The sequence below is a fragment of the Geotrypetes seraphini genome, chromosome 8 (assembly GCF_902459505.1).
Source record: "Geotrypetes seraphini chromosome 8, aGeoSer1.1, whole genome shotgun sequence".
NCBI lineage: Eukaryota > Metazoa > Chordata > Amphibia > Gymnophiona > Dermophiidae > Geotrypetes > Geotrypetes seraphini.
This window is the reverse complement of record NC_047091.1, coordinates 134,186,634-134,213,034: the sequence shown is the minus strand read 5'-3', so window position 1 is coordinate 134,213,034 and position 26,401 is coordinate 134,186,634. Positions and strand designations below refer to the sequence as shown.

At 45.2% G+C, this 26,401-nt stretch overlaps 1 protein-coding gene across 2 annotated transcripts in view; it reads right to left on the bottom strand.

Annotated features, from left to right (window-relative positions):
* PI4KA (phosphatidylinositol 4-kinase alpha) overlaps positions 1 to 26,401 on the bottom strand; it is a 261,800-nt gene that overhangs the window by 24,983 nt on the left and 210,416 nt on the right. For both annotated transcript variants that reach the window (XM_033956600.1, XM_033956601.1), the window contains 7 exons: positions 24,976 to 25,143; positions 23,264 to 23,317; positions 23,064 to 23,184; positions 8,947 to 9,076; positions 6,787 to 6,857; positions 5,456 to 5,528; positions 4,648 to 4,718 (listed from right to left, as the gene is read on the bottom strand). In XM_033956600.1, coding sequence (XP_033812491.1) covers positions 4,648 to 4,718; positions 5,456 to 5,528; positions 6,787 to 6,857; positions 8,947 to 9,076; positions 23,064 to 23,184; positions 23,264 to 23,317; positions 24,976 to 25,143 — 688 coding nt within the window. The remainder of the gene's footprint in view (positions 1 to 4,647; positions 4,719 to 5,455; positions 5,529 to 6,786; positions 6,858 to 8,946; positions 9,077 to 23,063; positions 23,185 to 23,263; positions 23,318 to 24,975; positions 25,144 to 26,401) is intronic.

The window sequence follows — 26,401 nt, the reverse complement described above, 5'->3', positions numbered from 1 at the left end:
GAAGGGGCATAAGTTGGAGTCCCTCCTTAAACAGAATTTTGATATGTTTGCCCTTGTGGTCCAAGTGGCAGTCTGGTCGCTTGGGCTTGTTTTCGGTGGGCCGAGGGTGTCCTTGACCATGAATCTGATGCCTGGTCTTTGGTGGAGCAGGAAATACCAAAATTGAGATGGATGCTTCTTATCTCTCTGACGGGCTTGGTCGGTGGATGCGGCCTCTAAGGCTCAGCTGACAAAATTTCCCTTTCGATGGTCTTTCTTGTTTGGTGAGGATTTGGACAAGTTTGTTCAGACCTTAATAAACTCTAAGGTGCCTTGTCTTCCTGAGGACCATGCCCGCCTGCCTGGACAAGGTGGCATTGCTCGGGGCACTTAAAATTATTTTCACCCTAATCAAGGGGCCATTTCTTTTCTGGCCTCTGGTTCCTCCCGGGGCCATTTCTTTCATCACATGCAGTCCTTTCGTAGGGCCCATGGGGATGGGGGGGGGACGTGATCCTTCCACTGGTTCCCCTGCTACCCATACCACCCAATGACTTCTTACCAGCGCTTGCAGCGAAACCGGGACAACTGGTGATTGCAAAAAGACGCAAACAAGTCCACTTGCAGACCAGTAGTTGAACTGGAGAGCTGTAGAGTTGAGAGTCCAGTCGATGAAGAATTCTGTTGAGGTTGTCCGCTATGGAATTTTTCTGCCCATGAATACAGACATGTAGCAAGCAGATTGCAAGCTGTCGCCCAAGTCCATATGTGTTGGGCCTCCTGACACAACAGGAGAGAGCCCGAGCCTCCTTGCTGGTTTATGTAGTACCTAACTGCTGGATTGATTGTGCAAAAGAGGAGGACTTGAGGGCAGAGTAGGTGATAAAAAAAACCATGAGGGTCTAAAACAGCACTCTGAAGCCTAGGAAATTGATGCAAAATTTCCGTTCCTTGGCGGTTGAAAGACCCTGAGGCTGCAGATCGTCCATATGAGCTCCCCATGCAGAAAAAGATGCATCAGTCATGATGACCATGCAAGGAGGGGACAATAAAAAAGGGATATCTCCGGATAGATTAGAGGAGATCAGGCATAAGTGAAGCAACTGCAGATGAGACGATGTCAGAACTATATCTGCTTTAAGAGACGATCCGTCACCTGAGACCACTGGAAAAGAAAAGTCCACTGAGGAGAACAAAAATGTAGTCTTACCCATGGCATAACAGGAAACAGGGAAAACCCTGTTGCTCAGAAGAACCATCATGTGTTTGGCAGGAAAAGGAAACTACTGCGGACACAGACAGAGTCTGAAAGTGATATGGAAAAAGAAACACTCTCATGAGAGTGGTGTCTAGGAGTATCCCATTGAAAAATAGACATGAATACGGGGAATTTAAAGTCAAAGCCTAAAACCAGAAGAAAGGAGATGGTCTGTGATGTTGGTTGAACCACTTCTGAAGAAAAAACCAGATGTTTAAAAAAAGAAAAGACCTGAAGGCCATGTGATTAAATAGAAACGGCCATCACTTCATGAAGAGTCTGAGAGAAAAAAAAAACAGACTGAAAGGAAAGACCTATACTAGTAATGGCAACGGCTGAGTTGAACTGAAAAGTATATACTGGAAGACGTATGAATGGGAATATGTGAAGGTTTCCTTGAAATCCAGGAAGCAGAGCTATGAGGTCTGAAGGAGGAGAAACTAGTCCTTAAGTACCTCTCGACCAGAAAAAAGCTCTGAGATCAAGAAAAAAATTGCAGTCCTTTGGTGTACTTGAGAATAAAATAGAAAAGGGATTGAATTCCTAACTCCACTAATTGAAGAGAACCCGTCGAGGGCAATCAGTAGAAAAAAGCAAGAAGGACTGTGCAATATCCCAAATAGACTCTCTTGGAAAAAAAGGGTCTTAGAGCAGACAGTGAGTATAGAAAACCTGCCCCATGAAGAAAAGTCAGAGAGCTAAGGCTCTTAATGATGCATGAGGAACTGAAACAGCCTCCGAATGAGTAAGACAGGAAAAAATTTAATCGCAAATTTCCATTGTGAAGAAGATGGAGATGAAAGTGAAGACTGCTACTTGGAAGTGAACAGAAAATCTCATCTGGTCCAATGAACAGACAACTGCTGAGGAAGCGTGTCCCAGCATGGACCTGGAAGCACAAAAACAATCATCCCCCGTACAAGGCGTATTGTCTAGCCGGTCCTGGTGGGTGATGATAAAAACAGACACTCAAATTCAGACCAGATCTGTAAGAACAGAAAAAAGATGCTGAACAACATAAACACTGTACATGTAAGCAGAGAAAATAAAACGTGGTAACGTGGAATGTGTGCACAAATGTATGCCAAATAAAATAAGCAATGGACCATTAGGCAACATAGCAATCTAGTAAGCCTATTTTGCCAACCAGTACCTAGCCTTGTCCACTCTGCACAGAAAGACAGATGTCTACACACTAGCCTGTAGAATGGACTCCACCAGTAGGGAATCTGTGAAACAAGCTTATTGTTTCGAAAGGCATATCAAAAAGTTCCCGTTATCATGGAAGGGAATCAAACAAACCTTGTATAGATAACTATACGTCAAGGAATATAAAAGTCCTTAATCAAGGGAATGACATTGCAAAGTCAACTTCCAAGGGAATGACACAAGGTATATACAGTCCACTAAGGAATCTGTAAAAAAATAAATTTTCAACCCTACTGGTGAAAAAAGAAGCATGGGGTGAAAAAACCCAAAGCTTCAGAGAGATATGGGGTGTTGTTCAACCCCCCCCCCTCAGAAAGTCAATTCCAACTATACAGTCAGGGAGTCGATGTCAAAGGCTGAATACAGCTTAATGACAGCAAAGCCTTCCCATGCCGAATCGACCTGACGCCGGTAGCTTCAAAAAAGACCGGCGTTGCATTATATGAGTCGGCGAAATCGTAGGAGACTCCTGTGAAAGTGCGACCGGTGTCAAGAACTCAGCTGGATTAGCACAAGAAATGGTGTCAACATAACTGTCGACAGGAACAACTGAACATACAGTTAAACATGTCGATGCCGACATAAGTTGTGGACATGAATGAAAACTGCTGAAAAAGAAAGCACCGATACCGATGGCTGCATCGCTGATACCATTGTGCTACGCTCCAGAGATGAAAATGCCGGTATCAAGGCACACATCACGAGCGGAGAGGAAAAAATGTTTCAGCAGGAAAGAAAAAACACTGGTACCCTTGGCCTATGAACCAGTACTATCAGTGTCACTGCACGCTTCCAAGATGAGTACGCCCGTATCAAGGCACTCATCGACATCGAAGCGGAGCCAGAGATGGGGCTGAACGAGTTCAGCAGGACTTGACTTACTGCTACAATGACCAAGGTCGGCAGGATTAGACTCACTGCTACAATGACCTGAAGCCCAAAGGAGAAAATTGAGAGCCAACTTACCTAGAGAGGATTGGGCCCGCCAATGTCGGTACAGGCTGGAAGAGCGGTGCCGGAAGTATGCTGGGCACCAGATTACTGACGTCAACGGGTGCCGGATTCCTGACGGCACCGATGGAAAACTGCTTCTGAAGAACCCGCATAAAAATGCGCTGGTGAGGAGAAGAGCAGAGGAAGAAGAAAATAGCAAGGCCGAGGTCCCGACATTGCTAGAACCACAGAAGGATGTCGGTGAAGACAACTTCTCCAGCAAAGTAATTGCACTGATGGAAATTGAGCAGGAAAAACAGCCATAAGGTGGGGAGAAAACAATATGGCGAACCATAAGGCCCTACCAAGCTCAACCGATGACGGTAAAAGAAAAAAATAAAGAAACTATAAATGTTTAGTTGGTTTTTTTTTAAACTAAAAATGAAAGCAAAGAAAAAACTGACTAAAAAGTCAGAAAACCGCGAGAGTGGGAAGGTAGCGAAAAGAAAATTTTTCAACAGCTGTTGAAACGCGACTTCGTAGCTCCATGGAAACAAAGAAACTGAAGGACTGTGCGCCCTCATCGGGCGGGAAGGCACTCACACACGCATGGTTCGGGCTATCGTGAACTTTTTGAATTCTTAAAGTGGCGATGCACTTTTTAAGGTGGTCCGTACCGGGGCTCCGTTGGTGATGTCACCCATCAGTGAGAATATGCTTCCTGCTTGTCCTGGGATAATAACATTTATCAAAAAAGTAGGTCTTTAAAACATTACAAAAAAGAATCTAGATACAGAGCACTCAAGTGAATCTGCTAAATTCCCTTCAACAGCTATGGAGTCCAGCCTGAGCTGGGTTTCACGTGAGTTTATCTCAGGCTGTAATTATTAATCATATATACCACAAAAGCTCTCCAAAAATAGAACATGTACCCCTCCCAGAACATATTACCAAAGTTTGGTACTATTCAGTTTCATGGAGACTTACAACTTGTTTTCATAAAGCCATTCAAGGCCAGTCACAGGGAGAGTGTGTAATGATGAATGACTCTGTGCCTCTCTGTCATAAGAAAGATTCTGCTTATCTATGACCTTCTCTCAGGCCCTCACAGGACACAAGGCCTGCTCATCTTTCACTCACTCTCAGTCTCACAGATGAATCAATATAGCTCTGATCTTCGTCATACCTGTCACACCACATAACTCAGTTCATGATATAAATGCTATTTCTATATTATCAGAGTCATTTTCTGTGCACAATATACTCACCTTCCTTCTCCAGTTCACTCACACCACAGCGTTTCACTTTAAACTTGGCCAAGTACGGGGCTTTTGCAGCACTGGAAATAAAAAGAAATGCAAGAGAAAGATAAATGGATAAAAGGATCTCCTGGGTACAGGCTATGCCAATGCCAGGAACAAGATGCTGGGTGTGATGAAAGATTGCTTTAATTCAGCTTGGCATCTCTTGGAGAGATGGAGGGTTTGTCCCGGTAATTTTGGGTTCAAATTCCCCACTGAGTTATTACATTTTACTTATGCAAAGTGTTGCCAAGATAAACTTTATCTAGACCAAAAGAGGCATCTATGGGACATTTCCAGGGCATGCTTAAACATTGGCTAGCAGGCTTACCAGTTAACTCTGCTCAGCAAAACAGGTCTAAAATTAATCAAACCAAAACAACTTTGTTTAATTAACTTTGTAACAGATATTCAGTTGGCCTTAATTTAATCTGGTTGAATATCTGAAAGAAGTTAAGCATTTAAAGTTGTCAGTTTAAGCTTATTTCCAAATAGCTGGCTGAACCAATGTGCTGAGACTGAGAAGAAATAGAAGGGAGTAGAGCAGAATATCACAACTGAGTTTGCTTCCTTCAGTTCATAGTGGGGACTGTATCCGGTCTGTGTGCAAGTTCCCTGGAGTTCTCATACTCCCTTGACAATGTGAAATGGAAAAGCGGAAAGAGAAGAGGCAAGATGGTTTGCATTGGCTGTGATGATCCAGTCCTTTCTGTCCTCTTGACTTACTTCCTGTGGAATCTCGAGGAGTTGAAGCAGACAGTAAAACCTTACTCACCTCTGCATAGGAGTCCCCGACTTGTAGTCAATATCCAAAACAATAGCTTCAGGGTTACTTGGCAAATAGCAACCTACAAAGAGGAGAAAGAAACAGCACTGGAAATGGGGCCCAATCAATGCACTATATAAATTTTCACTGAGGGAGTGCAGAGATAGTTGGAACGGGATGGGGGTGAGGAAGACTAAGAAACGCGCTGTGAGACTTCACGAGGAGAACACATAGGGAGAGTAGAAGGAAGAGATTTGTGCCTCCAATGGAAATCAGAGAAGTAATATGCATGCAGAGGAACAGCAGAGACAGAGAGTGAGCCTGCAGGGAAGAACACTCATTTACCTCTTGAAATCCCTTTGAAAAGTATTTTATTAATCGGGCTTTCAGAATCACACTCAATAGCACACAAATGCATGCCTGCTTCTCAAGAAAAGGTGTGCACATATCCATATGTATTTTATAAAATACATTTATACATATCATTTCCACCCCAGCTCTACCCAAATTATGCCTGTAAGAATGCCTACATGTGGCACATGTATAAGTAACAGCAAAAAAAGAGGACTGGAGCCTAAAATATTAAACAACATAAAACTAACCCTCCAGAGCAGGGGTGTCGAAGTCGGTCCTCGAGGGCTGCAATCCAGTCGGGTTTTCAAGATTTCCCCAATGAATATGCATGAGATCTATGTGCATGCACTGCTTTCAATGCATATTCATTGGGGAAATTCTGAAAACCCGACTGGATTGCGGCCCTCGAGGACCGACTTCGACACCTGTGCTCCAGAGCAAAAAGGAGGCAAAGCCTCAGACCTCACAGTGGCACTCATGGTGCTCAGATCTTTTGTATGTTAATAGAGGCGCTGCTTGCATCTGGTAGCGCTATAGAAATGTTAAGTAGTAGTAGTAGTCAGGTGTCATATAATCATCAACATAAAATCCTCCTTCACAATAGTGCAATCTGCAAAATGTATATAATCAAAAAGTGACTTATCTTCATGTGCTCTTAATACTGTGATCCAAAAGAGAGTCCATCCAACGGAGGCCAGCATTTTGCAATTACTTAACACTGCTGCATCAGGGCACGCTCTTAAAATGAAGACAGTTTCTGTTGTTTAAACATACTGTGTCCGGTCTGTGACATTCCCCATGCGGCAGTGTTAAGTAACTACGAAACACTGGCCCCTGTCGAATGGACTCTTTTTGGATCACAGGATGAAGAGGAAGAATCTGTCTCCACACATAAACCTGCTTTACACGTAGAAAATACTTTATAAAAACTACCCTCACAGTGTCCACAAAGAGCAGGAGACTGGGGCAGCTACATGCTCTCTTACCAGGCTGCACTTTAATCTCTGACAGAGCTGACAGACACGCCTTCTTCCTCTCCTCTCCCTTTGGGAAGGGTCTGAAAAGAGGGTACATGTTCCAGTTACTAGATATACCACAAAGTGATACACAGGGAAGCGGTCCATCAGCATAGGTTCTTTGAAACAATGCCATAGCCCTATAAATTAATTTTCACACTACTTGGTAAAATAGCAGAAGGGGTGGTAAACGCCGAACTCACCACATACCTAGAAAAATTTGATATCCTAAATGACAACCAATCAGGCTTTCGCTCCAACCACAGCACCGAAACCATCATAGCCTCCCTCCTAGACCACATACACACACTCTTCAGCCGGGGAACCAGTGCCCTGATTATACAACTGGACCTGAACAGTGCATTCGACCTAGTCGACCACGACATTCTCCTAGACTGCCTTGCCTACATTGGCATCTCCGGCCAGGTCCTTAACTGGTTCAATGGGTTCCTACGGAACAGATCTTACAGGGTATTCAAAAACGACTCTCTCTCCTACCCATGGGAAAACTCCTGCGGTGTGCCACAGGGCTCCCCCCTGTCCCCCACCCTGTTCAACATCTACCTCACCTCCCTAGGAAACCTCCTGCAAAGCCTCAAGCTAAAATTCTTTATATACGCAGACGACATTACCATAGTCATCCCTCTAACCTGTTTCACTCAAGAACTCCTCAACTCCCTCACAAGCATAATTAGTCAGATAGAACTCTGGATGCTATCCTTTAGACTAAAACTAAACCCAGACAAAACAAAATTCTTCCTAGCAACCCCCAATGACAAAATCAAAGACACCACTATTCAAGTGAAAGGATCCACATTCCCCCTTGAACAAACCTTAAAAGTTCTGGGAGTAACACTGGACAAACATCTATCCCTCGAGAAACACACTGATATCACAGTCAGGAAAAGTATCTCGATACTATGGAAACTCCGCACCATAAAAAAATACTTCGACGACTCTTCATTCCGCCTCTTAGTACAATCCTCCATCCTCAGCATACTGGACTACTGCAACATCATCTACTTAGGCTCCACAAAGAAAACCATCAGGAGACTAAGGATGATCCAGAACACCGCTGTCCGCCTCATATTTGGCCTGAAAAAATGGGACCACATCACCCCTTTCTACCATAATCTCCACTGGCTCCCACTAGAATCCAGAATCATATTCAAATTCGCCTGTTTTTGCTACAAAACTATATCTGGCTTATCCCCAAGCTACATCACCCCTCACTTTACCCTTAACCACAACTACAAGAACTCCCGCAAAATTCAACTCTTCGCCTTCCCCTCCCTAAAACTATGCCACTCAAAAAAATTCCTAGACAAAACCTATGCCTTCCAAGCCGCCAAACTAAACCCTTGGCTAGCCCAAATGGTCCTCAAGGCCCACAACTACCTCGACTTCAGAAAATTACTCAAAACTCACCTATTCCGAGACCAAGACCCTTAATGCCCCTTTCCAATCCTCTTCCCCCCTCCTTCTGACCCTCGCCCCTCCCCCGTTCTCCCTCCTCTTCCCATTACTTCTCTCCTTGCTGTTCGCAACTCTACGATCAATTTGATATGTAATCACTTGTAAATACTCTCTCCTTGCTCTCTGCTACTCTATGATCAATTTGATATGTAACCACTTGTAATCTCTGTTTAACTACTCTATGATCAATTTGATATGTAACCACTTGTAATTTCTGTTTAACTAATGTGAACCGCCTAGAACTCTTCGGGGTATGGCGGTATACAAAAATAAAGTTATTATTAGGTCAGATTTCAGTGTTATTTACCACATTGCTATTCTTCTCATAGGAGACGTTGGGCAAAACCGACCCTAGTATACAAATTTCAAAACCTGCATCCCTCCTTCAAAAGCCATAAAGGACCCAATTTCATGCTGAATACTTGGGAAGATATTAGTGGGACAGGTGGGTACCAAGCAGGGTCTAGGAAACAAGTGTCTTGGTTTGTCAGTCTACCACCTTGTACAAAGTAAAGCACAGTGAGATCAGGAGATCTCATCTCTAACACCAGTGAGGGCTTCCTACGACTGATAGGCAAACAATCTTCACATCCTAGTTCCTAGTGGGGACAGTATCTGGGCTGTGTGCAAGTTCTCTGGAGTTCTCATACTCACTTGATGATGGCTGAGACATTGGTCATTTTGTTAAAGAAATCAAACTCCCGCTGGTAGAACTCTTTAGCTGGTCCAGAGAGAGACCCAGTAATTTCCTCCACCAACACTTCCAACAAGTCTCCAATGTCAGCTGTTGAGCAAAATCAAACACACTATCATAAGAGGCTTTGCCAGTGAGATTAAGCACAGTTACTTACCGTAACAGGTGTTATCCAGAGACAGCAGGCAGATATTCTTGACTGATGGGTGACGGCACCGACAGAGCCCCGGTACGGACAATTTTAGAGTGATTGCACTCTAAGAACTTGGAAAGTTCTAGCAGGCCGCACCGCGCATGCGCGAGTGCCTTCCCGCCTGACGGAGGCGCGCGGTCCCCAGTTAGGATAAGCCAGCTAAGAAGCCAACCCGGGGAGGTGGGTGGGACGCAAGAATATCTGCCTGCTGTCCCTGGATAACACCTGTTATGGTAAGTAACTGTGCTTTATCCCAGGACAAGCAGGCAGCATATTCTTGACTGATGGGTGACCTCCAAGCTAATGAAAAGAGGGATGGTGGGAAGGTTGGCCATTAGGAAAACAAATTTTGCAAAACAGATTGGCCGAAGTGTCCATCCCGTCTGGAGAATACATCCAGACAATAGTGAGATGTAAAAGTATGAACTGAGGACCAAGTAGCAGCCTTGCAGATTTCCTCAATAGGAGTGGAACAGAGGAAAGCTACACATGCTGCCATAGCTCGAACTCTATGGGCCGTGACAGAACCTTCCAGTGTCAGTCCGGACTGAGCATAACAGAATGAAATGCACGCTGCGAGCCAATTTGACAGCGTACGTTTAGAAACAGGATGTCCCAATTTATTCGGATCAAAGGACAGAAAGAGTTGGGGTGATGATCTGTGGGGCTTAGTACGGTCTAAATAGTAAGCTAAAGCCTGCTTACAGTCCAAAGTATGTAGAGCCTGTTCTCCAGAATGAGAGTGAGGTTTCGGAAAGAAGACAGGCAGAACAATAGATTGGTTGAGATGGAATTCAGAGACAATCTTAGGGAGAAACTTTGGATGTGTACGCAGAACCACCTTGTCATGATGAAAGACTGTAAAAGGTGGATCAGCCACTAGTGCATGGAGCTCACTGACCCTCCTGGCAGAGGTAAGAGCAACAAGGAAGAGTACCTTCCAAGTGAGAAACTTGAAAGGAGCTGTGGCCAAAGGTTCAAATGGAGGCTTCATTAAGACGGAAAGAACCAAATTGAGATCCCAAATGACAGGAGGGGCTTTAAGAGGTGGTTTCACATTGAAAAGACTCCGCTTGAATCTGGACACCAAGGGATGAGCCGAGAGAAGTTTCCCATGAACTGGCTCATGAAAAGCAGCAATAGCACTGAGTTGAACTCTGATGGAAGTAGACTTGAGACCAGAGTCAGATAAAGAAAGAAGATAATCCAACAAAGTCTCCACTGCAAGGGTAGTGGGATTATGCTGATGAAGAAGACACCAAGAAGAAAACCATGTCCACTTCTGATGGTAACATTGTAGAGTGGCCGGTTTCCTGGAAGCATCTAGAATAGAACGAACGGGCCGAGGTAGAAGAGGATCAGTTGAAGTCAGCCCGAGAGATACCAGGCTGTCAGGTGCAGAGACTGGAGGTTGGGATGCAGAAGAGTCTCCTGATGCTGTGTAAGCAGAGAAGGAAACAGTGGAAGAAGAATAGGCTCCCTGGAACTGAGTTGAAGTAGAAGGGAGAACCAATGTTGCCTGGGCCACCGTGGAGCAATCAGAATCATGGTGGCTCATTCCCTCCGGAGCTTGAACAAGGTTCTTAACATGAGAGGCAGAGGAGGGAAAGCATACAGGAACAGATTGGACCAATCCAGAAGAAATGCATCTGCTGCCAGACGGTAAGGGGAGTAGAGTCTGGAGCAGAAGTGGGGCAGCTGATGATTGTGAGGAGCTGCAAAGAGGTCTACCTGAGGAGTGCCCCAATTGAGCGAAAATGGACTGGAGAGTCAAGGGATCGAGAGTCCATTCGTGGGGCTGGAGAATTCTGCTGAGATTGTCCGCTAAGGAATTCTGCTCTCCCTGAATGTAGATAGCTTTCAGGAATAACTGGTGATCTGTCGCCCAAGCCCAAATCTTCTGGGCTTCCTGGCACAAGAGGCGAGAGCCTGTCCCACCCTGTTTGTTGAAGTAGTACATCGCAACTTGATTGTCTGTGCACAGTAGCAGAACTTGAGGAAAGAGGAGATGTTGGAAAGCCTTGAGGGCATAAAACATCACTCTGAGTTCCAGGAAATTGATGTGATGCTTCTTTTCCTGGGCTGTCCAAAGGCCCTGGGTTTGGAACTCGTTTAAATGAGCTCCCCATGCATAAGGGGAGGCGTCGGTGGTGATGACTAGTTGATGAGGAGGTAAATGAAACAGAAGACCTCTGGAGAGATTTGAGGATATCAACCACCATTGTAGAGATTGATGAAGAGATGATGTCACAAATATGTGCCATGAGCAAGGATCCATCGATTGGGACCACTGGGTAGCTAGGGTCCACTGAGGGGTGCGCAGGTGAAGTTGTGCGAAGGGTGTGACATGAACTGTCGAGGCCATGTGACCCAAGAGTACCATCATTTGCTTGGCAGAGATAGAACGTTGTGGAAGCACCTGCTGACAGAGATATTGAAGAGCCTGAAGGCGGTTGGATGGCAGGAACGCTCTCATGAGGACTGTGTCCAGAATCGCTCCTATGAATTGCAGTTTCTGAGAGGGGATGAGATGGGATTTGGGTAGATTGATCTCGAACCCCAGAAGTTGTAGAAACAGGATGGTTTGGTTGGTGGCAAGGAGCACTGTCTAGGAGGAAGTGGACTTGATTAACCAGTCGTCCAGGTAAGGAAAGACCTGAAGGTGGTGAGAGCGGAGAAAAGCAGCCACCACAATCAGACATTTGGTGAACACCCTTGGAGAGGAGACAAGACCGAAGGGTAGCACCTTGTATTGGTAATGACAGTGATTGATCATGAAGCGGAGGTACTGTCTGGAGGCCGGATTGACCGGAATGTGAATGTATGCCTCTTTGAGATCGAGGGAGCATAGCCAGTCGCCTTGAGTGAGAAGAGGATAAAGAGTGGCCAAAGAGAGCATTTTGAATTTTTCTTTGACCAAGCATTTGTTGAGATCGCGAAGATCTAGAATGGGTCTGAGATCTCCTGTTTTTTTGGGGACCAGAAAATAACGGGAGTGGAATCCCTGCCCCTTCTGAGCAAGAGGAACTTCCTCTATGGCGTTTAGAAGAAGGAGGGATTGAACCTCTTGGAGAAGAAGGGCTGATTGAGGAGTGTTCAAAGCAGACTCTTTTGGCAGACTTTTGGAAGGAAGAGTCTGAAAGTTGAGGGAGTAGCCGTGACGGATGATGTTGAGGACCCATTGATCCAAGGTGATGATCTCCCAACGGCTGAGGAAAAAGGTAAGACGGCCACCTATAGGTTGAGGTAGGTGGGCAGATGGCTGAAAACTGGCTATGCCCTGGAGAACTAAGTCAAAAGGGTTAAGTAGATTTTTGCTGTGGAGGTGGCTTTGCAGGTTGCTGCTGTGGTGGCCTAGGGGTTTGTCGCTGTTGCTGACATGGATGCCTAGGTTGTTGGGGAGCTGATGGCAAGGGGCGAGCCACATAACGGCGTTGATAGGCCGATTGTTGTCTGAAAGGCCGGGCAGGTGGAGTCTTCTTCTTTGTTTTCAGAAGAGTATCCCATTGAGTCTCATGGGCGGAGAGCTTTTGGATGGTAGAGTCCATGGATTCACCAAAGAGTTCATCCCCCAGGCATGGAGCATTACTCTGAGCCAAGCAAGGCGACGCATGGCCACAGACATGGCCGTTGCTCTGGTGGTAAGTTCGAATGTGTCATAAATTGATCGAACCAAAAACTTGCGTAGCTGGAAGAGAGAGGACGAGCACTGGTGAAAGGCCTGTCGTTTACGATCAGGGAGGTACTTTTCAAAGGAAGCCATGGTGGTGAGAAGATGCTTGAGGTAAAAAGAAAAGTGAAAAGCATAATTACCAGACCTGTTAGCCAGCATGGCACTCTGGTATAATCTTTTTACCAAATTTATCCATGGCTTTACCCTCTCTGCCAGGAGGGACAGAAGCGTACACACTAGCTCCCGCAGACTTTTTAAGCGTAGATTCCACTAGAAAAGATTCATGTGGAAGCTGCGGCTTATCAAATCCAGGTATAGGTATCACTTTATACAGAGAATCCAATTTACGAGGGGCTCCTGGGATGGTCAAAGGAGTCTCCAGATTCTTATAAAAGGTTTCCCTCAAGATATCATGGAGGGGTAATTTGAGAAATTCCTTTGGAGGCTGGTCAAAGGCCAGTGCATCAAGGAACGCTTTGGATTTTTTAGACTCAGCCTCCAAAGGAATAGAAAGAGATTCACACATGTCTTTGTGAAAGGAAGTGAAAGATTTAGAATCTGGTCTGGAGGATGGATCAGGAACAGCAGGATCATCATCATCCGATGAACACTCATCCTCAGAAAGAAAAGGCTCTTCGGAGTCACCCCACAGATCAGGATCCCTAATGTGGGAGCTACGGTCTCGAGACTCCGGTGTGGAGGGTTCCAGGTGTCGGGATTTGCTTGCCGACTTACCTGACCTCATAGACACGGTACCGGGAGACGTTAAGGGCCACATCGGTGCCGAAGTCTGAACAGCCTGGTGTTGAGCTCTCGGTTCCGGTGCGAGGACTGGCATGGAGACCGATGAAGCAGAATGGACCGGTACCGACAAGGTGGACGCGGACAATAGAAGCTGCTCCACCGTCGGTACCGGTGGCTCAGACCGGACCGGGACTGGAAGGCTCGGTGCCAATAGTGCGGGAAGGAGCTGTTGCAACTGCTCCTTGAGTTGCACCTGCAGGACGGCAGCAATCCGCTCGTCCAGCGAAGGCACCGGTACCGCTTTTTTCTTCTGCGGTACCTGTGGTGCCGCTCGACGCTCCGAAGAAGAGGAACCCAAGGTCGAGGGGCTGACCTCAATCGGAGCGGAGCGCTTCCGCGGGCGCCTCGAGGTCGGCAGGACTGGGCTCGCTGCTACTGAGACCGGAGGACGCTCCAGCGGGGAAGGCTTCTTAGCCGGCTTACCTGAGGGATGCGACGCCAGCGCGGTATCGCACGGTATCGACGAGGTGGGTGCCGACTGAGAGGGGGCCGATGTCGGTGCTGCAGGATCAGACATATTGGCACCAAATAATAACCGTTGTTGGATTTGACGGTTTTTCAAAGTTCTCTTTTTTAAAGTGGCACAGCGGGTGCAGGTGGACGCCCGATGGTCAGGACCCAGGCACTGTAAGCACCAGTTATGCGGGTCAGTGAGAGAAATGGGCCGTGCGCATCGCTGGCACTTCTTAAACCCGGGTTGGGGGGGCATGAACGTAAAAACGGCTTCTGCCAAATCAAAGGCCGAGGCCTCGATGGTGGCAACAGGCCCCGCCGGGGCGAACCAAAAAAAATCAAAGTTGTATTTTTATTTTTTTTAAACAAGAAAGAATAAAATAGAAACAGAAAAAAATATTTCCGAACAGGTTTACGCAAGCGAGAAGGAGAGAAAAAAATCTTTTCAACAGCCGTTGAAAAGGGCGCGTCTTCTTAGCTCCACGGAAACTAAGAAACTGGGGACCGCGCGCCTCCGTCGGGCGGGAAGGCACTCGCGTGTGCGCGGTGCGGCCTGCTAGACCTTTCCAAGTTCTTAGAGTGCAATCACTCTAAAATTGTCCGTACCGGGGCTCCGTCGGTGCCGTCACCCATCAGTCAAGAATATGCTGCCTGCTTGTCCTGGGATAAAGATACATTCCGCACCCACTTCTGAACCAGCCTGCTCAATTCCCAATACTATTGTACGGGAGGAATCCTGTATGAGCACTATCCAGGGATCATGTGAGCTCAGGGAGGGGAAAATACAGAAAAGGGGAGAAAGAAAAAATGAAACTGGCATTTAGTACCGCCAACACTGTTTGAAATTCTGACCAAAAAACAAGACTGGTACTAGGACCTTCATTTTTGGAGGAGGGCAGGGGCATGATCAGAGCAGCTGCCTCAGCACCCTGAGGTTGTGAGTTCGATTTCCATCACTTAATACTTCATTGCCCTGAGTATAAAATAATACTACTATCGATGTTAGGCTTGGTTTCGAAATAAACTGAGAATGCGTGGTTTTCTCGCTTTTTTCAACCCAAAGACACTGAGAGCAGTAAGAAAAACAATGATCCTTTATCATTAAAGTCATATGGTTCCTTATGAAATGATAGATTGCAAACCATTTGCCATTCATTCATATTGAATTTTAGACAGATACATTCCGGTGTCGATAACGAACGTTGTAACAACTTCTAGGGGCAGAGTGCCCTAGTAAAGGATTGGTGAATAAGTCACGTGCATCAATGATGAGTATTGGCTATTTTTTTATTTATCAACCACAAAAGAGAGTTTAGGAATTCAGAATAGTAATGTTTGATATTAATGCCACCAACGTGAAGTTTTAAATTCATGTCAGGTAAAAATGATTTTAGTTTTTTTAATATGTCTTCAAAAAGATGCAGAGAGAGTAGCGAGGGAATCGGACATTCTGGATAATGTATTCTCCCATTGAAACATTTAGTCAAAATTGCTAAAGTTTACTCTGAAAGAGTTTTGAAGTTATTTTTAACAATGAGCACAAATATAAACCGATCTGAATATAAACCGAGGTATACTTTTCTTCCCTCCAAAAAGGGGGAAAAAAGGTTGACTTGAATATAAACCGAGGTTAGAAATTTGGGTTATCATGGTGAGCCAATCTATAAAGACTGTTTACCTCCCTCCCCATCAGCTATCTCGTAAGTCACTAAACATAATACAAATATCTGTGATTCATATATCACAAAGCTAACATGTTTACAACAAGGCCACTACATAGGAAAACACAACTACAAGCAACCACAAACTTAAAATAAATGTAGACAAAAATTAAACTTAAACCTCAAGAAGCCATATGCAGTTCAACACCAGAGAACGAGAAACAGCACTCTACACTTTAAGAATATAAGAATAGCCTTACTGGGTCAGAACAATGGTCCATCAAGCACAGTAGCCCGTTCTCATGGTAGCCAATCCAGGTCCCTAGTATCTGGCAAAAACCCAAGGAGCAGCAACATTCTATTCAGAATCCTAAAGAATAGCAAGATTCTGGAATCCCAAAGAGTAACATAAGATTCCGGAATCCCAAGTAGTAGCAACAATCCATGCTACTGATCCAAGGCAAGCAGTGGCTTCCCCCATGTCTTTCTCAATAACAGACTATGGACTAAGAATCTTGTATCTGCAGGATCTTATTTTATTTTGACTTAATTTTTGTTATTTCCTTTGGTCTTCCTGTTTGCATTCTTAATATGTAAAGAATATTGCGGACTGTGGGAGGGTTTTTTGAAAACTAATGTTTGAATTTGGAAGTTGGGAGATTAGTTGCTGAATGAATGACGCTTGTTCCTGTACATGATTCTCTGCATCTATTGCCTCCTACATTGTTTTCTAATGCTTTATATTTTTCTTGTTGCAAATGTTCTGCAGTGTACTACTCCAGCGCTACTCTTCAGGGCAGCCCCATCGATACCGGGAGCTGCCCCAACGCGAGACTTGTCCCTCAACTGCAGAGAGAGAACCTCGGGCCGCGTGGGAGTCCAGCTCCGCCACCCGAGGCCTCCTGCGGCTCAACTTTTTGTTTTGTTTTGTTTAGTTTTCTATTACATTCTTCAGGGCAGCTCCATTGATTCCAGAGCTGCCCCAACACAGACCGACCCTCCGGCTGCAGGGAAGAAGCTTTGGGACGCGTGGGAGTCCAGCTCCGCCTCCCGAAACCCCCTGCAACCAAGTTCTCTCCAGCGCTACTCTTCAGGGCAGCCCCATCGATACCGGGAGCTGCCCCAACGCGAGACTCGTCCCTCAACTGCAGAGAGAGAACCTCGGGCCGCGTGGGAATCCAGCTCCGCCACCCGAGACCTCCTGCGGCTCAACTTTTTGTTCTTTATTTCTGTCAAGTTTCTTTATAACTGTTAAGTTCCATCCTAACTTAGTCAACAATCCCTACTCAAGCCCGGCTAAGGCTCTCCTGACTCTATTCATTGTTTAAATTTGCCAAAGATCACCAGATTCTATTCAACTGTTTTTGCTTTGCCCTCAATTGTTTCTACTTACTGTTTCAGGTTGCTAAAGATCCCCAGATTTTATTCAACTGTCTATCCCCTGCCAAGGATCCCCAGATTCTTCTTAACTGCTTAAGCCCTTGCCTAATTACTAGATTCACCAGATTCTCTCCAACTGTTTTAGTCCTGCCCAATCGTCCTGCTCTCCTCAACTCCAAGCCTTCCGCTATTCTCACCTCCCACCCCTCCAAAGGTCCTCCTAACCCCCACCATGAAGCCACACCTATGGATCCTTCTTCTCCTTATCTGCTCATCCTCCAATCTCTCCTTCTGCCTGAACCTTCCCCCCCCTAACCTACCGAACCCCATCACAGTCAGTCCTATCTACCCTGGTACCAATATCCCCATGCTTTTGCGCACCAGAAGTCACCCCTCCAAAAAAATCCCCCGAAGAATCAATCACGCCTCCTTAAAGCCCATTCCCCCTGCCAACCCTCCCAACCACTCATCAGACTCTCTCACCCCAGTCCCATCTCTATTCTGCAACGCCAGATCCGCATGCAACAAAACCCAAATTCTGAAGGATCTTCTTGAAGATCTCAACCCCGGATTCTTATTCATCACGGAAACTTGGATCGCAAAAGACGACATATTCTCTCAAAACGAACTCTGTTCTCATGGTTACCAAGGTCTCTTCTCCCCCAGAATTAACCGAAAAGGAGGCGGTCTGGCACTGCTCCATAAATCATTCTTCGACGTCCAGCTCCTTGAAAAGAGTAGCCATGCCTCCCTCGAATACATGCTAGCCTCTGTCAATGACGAGCTCCACCCGCAACCACTAGGTATCCTGCTTTTATATCGCCCACCTTCATCCCCCTGGAACAAATCATCTGACCTCATCCTTGAGACCATTACAAATGCCTTCCTCAAATTTCAAAGATTACTAATCATTGGGGATATTAATCTTCACTTAAACGATACCACCAACAAGGATTCAATTGATCTCAACAACTTCCTCACCGCTTTAGGCTTCCCCCCCCGGCTCCTTCCCCAACCCATGAAAAGGGGCATGCGTTAGACATCATCAGCTTCATCGACCTCACCGAATACAAAACTTTGATCGACGACACCCGCTGGGAACCCGTCCCTTGGTCCGACCACTTCCTAGGGGCTTTCTGCCTCCCCATTTTCATGTCCCACCTCGAACCCCCCCTCGTTCCTCCAATCCCATTACCTTCCGAAAAAAAATTGCGAGTGATTTGTTCTGGGCCAAATTCCTCAACCTAATTCCCACCATCCCAAACCCTTCAAACCCTGAATCCAACTGGCACAATTGGACCACCCTCTCCGAGACCACCTACCACTCCCTTGCTCCTCTAACCACAAAAACTGTCTCCTACTCCCGCAAGGCCCCCTGGTATCTTCCCTATCACAGACAACTAAAGCAGAAATGTCGAACACTGGAACGTCAATGGAAAAAATCCAAATCCCCCACCGACAGACAGTCCTGGAGGGCTCTTATTAAGTTCTACAACACTGAATTAAAAAAATCAAGGAAGAACTACTACAGCAACAAAATCTCCAGATCCAACAACCAAAGTAACACATTGTTCAACATTTGGCGTTCCATATCCACTAAACATGATTCCTCCTCACTCCCCTCTTCAATGAGAAAGTGACTACCTTACGATGCTCCTTCCCCCCAACACCCGTCTACAATTCTCTGGTGCTCACTACCTCCAACCCTAATTCTAACCGAGGCCAACCACATCCCAGTCGATAGATCCTGGACCACCTTCGAGCTCGTTTCTGACTCCCAGGTCTCTAAACTCTGCCTCAAGTTAAAATCCTGCACCTGTATTTTGGATCCTTTCCCCTCATACTTATACGAGAACATTCCAGCACAGGCCATCTCATCTCTCACCAAACTTTTAAACTCCGCCCTGCTCTCAGGCCTATTTACTACAGAAATGGGACACATTTCCCTATCCCCTCTTCTGAAAAAAGCCGATCTGGACCCCTCCACTCCTTCCAGCTATCGCCCAATAGCTAACATTCCTCTCCTGACCAAAATGCTGGAGTCTATCATAGCCACCCAACTCTCATCCTATCTTGAGAGATTCTCCATTCTCCTACCCTACCAACATGGATTCAGACCCAATTACAGCACTGAATCCCTCTTAGCCTCTTTAATTTCGAAGGTCCAACAACTTCACTCCTGCAACAAGTTCGCTGTCCTTCTTCAATTCGACCTCTCTGCAGCTTTTGACATTGTCCACCATGACATACTAATCCTCCAACTTTCTGAAATTGGCATAAATTCCATAGTCTTAGATTGGTTCTCAAAATTCTTACGTTCCCGCTCCTACCTCGTTAGCACGAATGGTTCCTCATCCTCCCCTTGGAAACCGATCTGCGGAGTCCCTCAGGGTTCACCTCTATCCCCGATTCTTTTCAATGTTTATATGTCCTCCCTGAAACTCCTCCAACTATCTACCTCGGAAACACTTTACACCTACGCCGATGACATCCTTGTACTTCTAGAGACCGACTCTAACCTCACCAACCTCTCTGATAACATCTCATCTTGTATAACAAATCTCCAATCCTGGGCTCTCACCGTTCAAATGAAACTAAATGAGACCAAAACAAAACTACTTTGGCTTGGCCCGAAATTGGATCAGCTACCCTCCCACATCTCACTTTCCTCTGGCACCAATCTGCAGCTTGAGCTCTCTAGCAAAGTTCTGGGAATCATCATCGACTCCACACTGTCCTTTAACGACCACATCAACTCCCTAGTAAAAAAATGCTTCTTCAATCTTCATATGCTAAGAAAAGTCAGATCCTGCTTCCACCAACAACATTTCGCTGTCCTTGTCCAATCCATCATTCTTTCCAGACTTGATTACTGCAACTCCATCTACCTAAGCCTAACAAAGAAAAGTCTCCTCAGACTCCAACGGATTCAGAATACTGCAGCTAAACTAATCTTCACAAAAGGCAAATTCGACCATGTCTCCCCGCTTCTGTCTAAGCTTCACTGGCTCCCAGTCACCTCAGGGTTCGCTACAAATGCGCCTGTCTCACCTTCAAATCTCTTCATGGCATCCTTCCTCCCCTCTTTCCACTATCCTGGCTCTCAAGTACTCACTCCACCAGATCCACTCAGAAATTCAAACTATCCTTCCCATTTCTAAATGGCATTTCCCATACAGGAAAACTTGGAACATCCCTCCTCTTCAGGATCACCGAGCTGTGGAACAGCTTTACTGCCCATCTTCGGAGCTCGACCTCCCTCCAACACTTCAGAAAACATCTGAAAACCTGGCTTTTCTCCAAAATGTAACCCCCCCCCCTCTCCATTATACTAGGCCCCTCTTTCCTTCCCTATGTCCCCTTCTTCCTTCCACTGGAGTTCCTTTCTTTGTTTTTAATTCCTGTAAACCGTGTCGAGCTCCACTTCCGTGGAGATGACGCGGTATATAAACTTAAGGTTTAGTTTAGTTTAGTACTAAGTTCACCTTGCTCTTCTGGGGGCTGTTTGGCGGACGAGAGTAAGCTGGAGTCCACCAGGGGTGCTCACTTTGTTCCTTTTGCCCTTTCACTCACTGTCACAGCGGTGTTCCAGAGAATGATATCTTGTATGATTGGCAAATGGGTTATGTCTGTGGGTGTGGGTGTGAGAGTGTATGTCTGGAAGGTTTGCTTCAAATGTCTGGGAGTATGTATGCGTTGCATCGTTTGGGGATTCTGTGAGGTTATTGCTTAAATGGACAGAGGTACCCGGCTTGCAAGTGCCATCAGCTCCACCTCTGCATAGTTTTGTTATTTCTCGCTGCTTTGTCCCTACAGGCACTGGGTTGCTGTATCTGCTGCTGTTGCTGCTGTCTTTCCTGCTGGTTTACATGCTAACCTGATTGTATCTTGTGTTTTTCTTTGGTATTGGATTTGCAATGTTCACGATTACTCTCTGTCTTAATAAACATGATATGTAAGCTATTTAGTCAGATTGTGAGCCTATTTGGACAGTTAGGGATGTTTTTTAAGCACCTAATATTTGATTACTGTTTGTGAACTGCTGTGAACTTCGAACAGGTATTGGCGATATACAAATAAAAATTGCATTATTGTATTGTATTGCATATATCTAATGAGAGCAATTTGCAAAAGCTGTTATCTGGGTACATGGGCCATTTGGAAATTCCCCCTTTCCTTGTGCAACTACTAGGACTAGGACAATTACTTTGCTTTGACTATAGCTGATCTTTGCTACCCACTAGAGAATGACATGGGGATAAATTTTTCCCCATCCCCTTGAGTTTTGTCACTGTCGCTGTCCTTGCCCCATTCCTATAAGCTCTGCCTTAACTGCACAAGCCTCGAACACTTATGATTTTGAAGTGTTTTAAGGCTTATGCAGACGAGGACAGAGCTTGCAGGAATGGGGCAGGAACAGGAAAAGAATCTACCAGGATGGGACAGGAAAATGAGTTCCAGTGGGGACGTGGAAAAAGTTGTCCCTGTGTCATTCTCTACTGCCCACCTCATGGCTGCTGCCCTAGGCGACTGCCTAGTCTTGCCTAATGGTTGGGCCAACTCTGCCAAGCAGAGTTTAGCTCAGTGGAGTGGTACTGGCCAAGCTAATGTATGTATTTTTATTTATTCCATTTTCTATATCGTTCTCCCAGGAGAGCTCAGAACGGTTTACTTGAATTTATTCAGGTACTCAAGCATTTTTCCCTGTCTGTCCCTGCGGGCTCACAATCTAGCTCAGGGGTGCCCAATACGTCGATTGCGATAGACTGGTAGATCACGAAGGCAAAGTGAGTAGATCGTGGAGCCCATTCCAGGCTCCGTGATAGACTTGCGTTTCCTTCACAATCTACCGGGCCGATCAGCTTTCCTCTCCCTGACATCAATTCTGCCGTCGGAGAGGAAGTTCCGGGCCAGCTAATCGCTGCCTGGATGGCCCGTAACTTCCTCTCCGATGGCAGAATTGACGTCGGGGAGAGGAATTTTGGTCGGCCTGATGCTTCTTCAGGGAGAGCTTGGGGCGGTGGTGGCTTGGGGGCCTGTTCCCCGATGGCAGTGGCAGTGGCTTGGGGGAGGGCAGGGAGTGAAGATCTCAGGAGAAAGAAAGAAAGGGGGCAGGCAGGGAGACAGAAGGAAAGAAGGGAAACAGAAAGAAAGAAAGGGGGCATGAAGAGAGAAAAAAAGAAAGGGAGACAGGGAGAAAAAAAAGGCAGGGAAAGAGGAAGAAAAAGTTGGGGGAGGGAATGAGGTCTGGAGGAAAGGAAGCATACAGGCTGAAAGAAGGAAAGAAATATTGGATGCACAGTCAGAAGAATAAAGTGCAACCAGGGACTCATGAAATTACCAGACAACAAAGGTAGGAAAAATGATTTTATTTTCAATTTAGTGATCAAAATGTGTCCGTTTTGAGAATTTATATCTGCTGTCTATATTTTGCACTATGGCCCCCTTTTACTAAACCGCAATAGCGGTTTATAGCTCAGGGAGCCTAAGAGCATCAAGAGCAACGCAGGGCATTCAGCGCAGCTCCCTGCGCTAAAAACTGCTATCACAGTTTAGTAAAACGGTAAGGGAGTATATTTGTTTATTTTTGAATGGTTGTTACTGAGGTGACAGTGCATAGAGTCATCTGCCTTGACCTTTTTGAAAAAACCCTGGAATATAAATGATAATTAACATTTTCTCTGCGTACAGTGTGCTTTGTGGGTTTTTTTTAATTTTATTGTTGGTAGATCATTTTGACTTGGTCATTTTAAAAGTAGCTCGCAAGCCCCAAAAAGTGTGGGCACCCCTGATCTAGCTAATGTACCTGGGGCAATGGGGGGGAGTAAGTGACTTGCTCAGGGTCACAAGGAGCAGCATGCTGAGGCTGTAGCTTTAACCACTGCGCCACACTCTCCCAGTGTAGATACTTACGGTCCTTCTGATGGCCCTCCTCATCCAGGAAGATGTTTGTCTTCATGTTCCAGATGAACTGATGAGCCAGAAGCTGGGACTTGGCAGCTGCCCACAAAATGTATTCCCGTACATAACCCATCTGCCAGAGATACATGAGAACACATCACTGATGTTAAGTGATTATGGCGACATGTCATGAGACCCTGAGCCGGTCTTACCTTGTCGAAGCGCAGAGCTTGTACAATCTGAGGGATGTAGAAGAGAATAGCATCCTGCCAGAGAGAGCAGGCAAGAAAACCATCAGCTGGGATGAATCACAATACAATGGGATCAGAACATTCTGCGGCTATTTGTTGAAGTTCTAATCAGGGCCAAATACTAATTTGGACAGGAAAATACTTTCTCACTGCTTTACTGACACAACGAAAGCTTAGATTGTGAGCCCACTAGGGACGGAGAAAGTACTTGCATATAATAAATGTAAACTGCTTTGGTTGTGTTATAGAAAGGTGGTATATCAAATCTATGACCTTTTCCCTCTTTATGCCCCTATATATCCAATTGTTTGTATTGTTAGGATTCTGAAGAGTTTCTGCAGATTCAGGCAAGTAAGTAGCAGACTGTATCAAAATTTGGCCACAACTCAGAGACCAACACCTTAACCATATGAACATATTAAGAGCCAGGGTTTCAAAGATGACTTGCCAAATATCCACTGCTGGAAATATCTTTTGAACTAGAACCCCTTAAATCTAAGTAAGCATGGTTCTAATATGAATATTCTGTTGGCTGTTTTCAACCTGGTAGACCACTCTCTTCTCATATCTAGCCTTAAGGCTTTACATATGTCTGACAATGCATAGGATTCTCAGTGATTGCTACTGCTATTGGTAAAGCCACCTTTTGTGCATTGGAGGCTGATCTAATTCACAAGCTAGACCAGCTAAAACCAGTCTTCTCACGCCTATTCCGTTGGAATCATCATTTCTGAAGTTTAAAGCTCAGCTAAAGCTCATTATTTAAAAGGTTTTTTGGGATCGTCAGTAATGATTTGGCCTGATGCATGGAGACTTTATGCCTATAAGTGTGTATAAGTGATTCATTTCCTTCTTGTTTTATTGGCATTCCTTCTCATTTTTTTTATTTATTTTAGCTATTGCAAACTGCTGTGACCTGCAATTCAGAAATAGCGGTATATCAAGATTCAACAAACATAAACATATCAGTTAATCTCTCCCTATTCTCTGTTATTTTTGAGCTGAGGGAGTACTCGCAACCATGGCTTGGATGCTAAGTGAACGGCAGTGGCAACATAAAGCTGAGTGAGAATGTATGTTCCAGTGCTGAGTCAGAAAAAACAGGGGAAACAAAACCACAAACACAAATACACAAAATAAGGAGTGGAATTGTCCTAATAAGACTGGTGAACACAAGTTGTTATGAAAATGTCCTTTTATTCATCCAATGGTTCAAATGGCCTTATTCATCCAATAACTCTGACTCGACATGTACATGTTTCGGCCAAACCGTCCTGCTTCAGGAGTCTAGAGAGTTTTCTCGGTAATAGCAAATGATATGCTACAATGTAGAATCTTTTGCAACAGTCCTCGGAACCAAAAGGTCTGGGTGTTCTAGAGTCGAACCTTTTAGTTCCGAGCACTGTTGCAAAAGATTCTACATTGTAGCATATCATCTGCTATTACCAAGAAAACTCCCTAGACTCCTGAAGTTTGGCCGAAACATGTACATGCCGCGTCATTGAGTTATTGGATGAATAAGGCCATTTGAACCATTGGATGAATAAAAGGACATTTTCATAACAGCTTGTGTTCACCAGTCTTATTAGGACAATTCCACTCCTTATTTTGTGCACCGGTGTCGAGTCATACACAATACCTTTGTCATTGTTGATGGAGGCACTGGTCCTTACCGGGGGGAATGATCGTAGCACTTTAACTCCATACTGTGCAGTGAGTGGATGTGGTGGGTACATGCTGGAGAAATAAGAAAGACCAGTCGGGGGATCTGTAGGGGCCCAGCACAAGATGTGGCTGAGCTCTGGTGCATCGGCATCGATCGTGTGCCAGGTAACCAGGTACTATGGGGAGAAGAGAGAGCCCTGACAAAATTACAACAGCTACAATGTAGAACCATGCAAAGCTGTAAGTCAAACAGGTTCCCAGCATATAACGTGTGAGATGTGAAATATGTCCTAACAAAAAGCATTCATAAAGACCAAGGGCAAGCTTAACTCTATACTGCATGCAGAAGTGAATTATTCCGACTGGATGAAAAAAAATCACATTGCAATGTTCTTCCTCATTATATAAGATGCAGGTATATGAGTACTTTATGTATTTGGGGGGGTACCATTTGGCATGCTGATATATAAGGGGTCCGGCCCTATTTGTCCTTTTGGATACAAACTGTTTTATGACTGCATTTTTGCATGTTTATATTTGCTCAATAAAGACTTGGTGTCCTATATATCATCACTGCAGTTTTTGTTCCTTGACTTGTTACTTCACTGCAGTCTCGTTGGATATTTTCTTTGTTCTTTGCCCATCTAGGGGGTCTGGCCCTATCTTGGTTGGGGAGCAATGTGATCTGAGCATGCCATGAAGGCAATCTAATCTGAATAGAAATGTCCTTTTGCTATTCATAAGTCCCATGCTCAGTCCTTACTCAGCATGGGAAGGTAGCTTTATCCCTGGAGGGAGTATGTAATAACAATCTCCCATATTTAGCAGGCAACGAGACTTGCATGAGGTTAAGAGATAGATTAGTATACTGGGGAACTTTGGAAGAAGGGGGTCATTTATTTACAGTGCATCCTAAAGCCATTAACACACATCATTTGCTACAGGGCTCAATTTATACATTTAGTGCGTGCTAACCTTTAGTAATTGAGTCCCATTGTGTTCAATCATGCAGTAATTAATAAATGCTTTAATTCTGCATCATGTCAGCCTCATGAGTCCTTTCCCTTTGTAGATCTGATGCACAGGTAGGTATTTTAACTATTTCTTCAGCAAACATTTTTGAGACACTCGTTTGAAAACACACACAGATTGTGACTGAATACTATCTGACAGGTCTGTGAACTGGACAAGGTCTCCCAGGCATTGGGACTGCAGACAATAAAACAAGTTAACTGAGATGCTGTGTGCTGAGAGTAAATGAAGGGGAAGTAAAACAAGCATGATTAGCCTCACAGGACCCAGTCACAGGATTTGGAAAAAATCGAGCAGAAGGTGGCCTGTCTAAACCTTCAGCAGTGCACAGGCCCAAAGTATACTGCTAGCCAAACCAGCTTATTTACCAGAAACACAGCAGCTCTGACAGTCTGAAGGTAT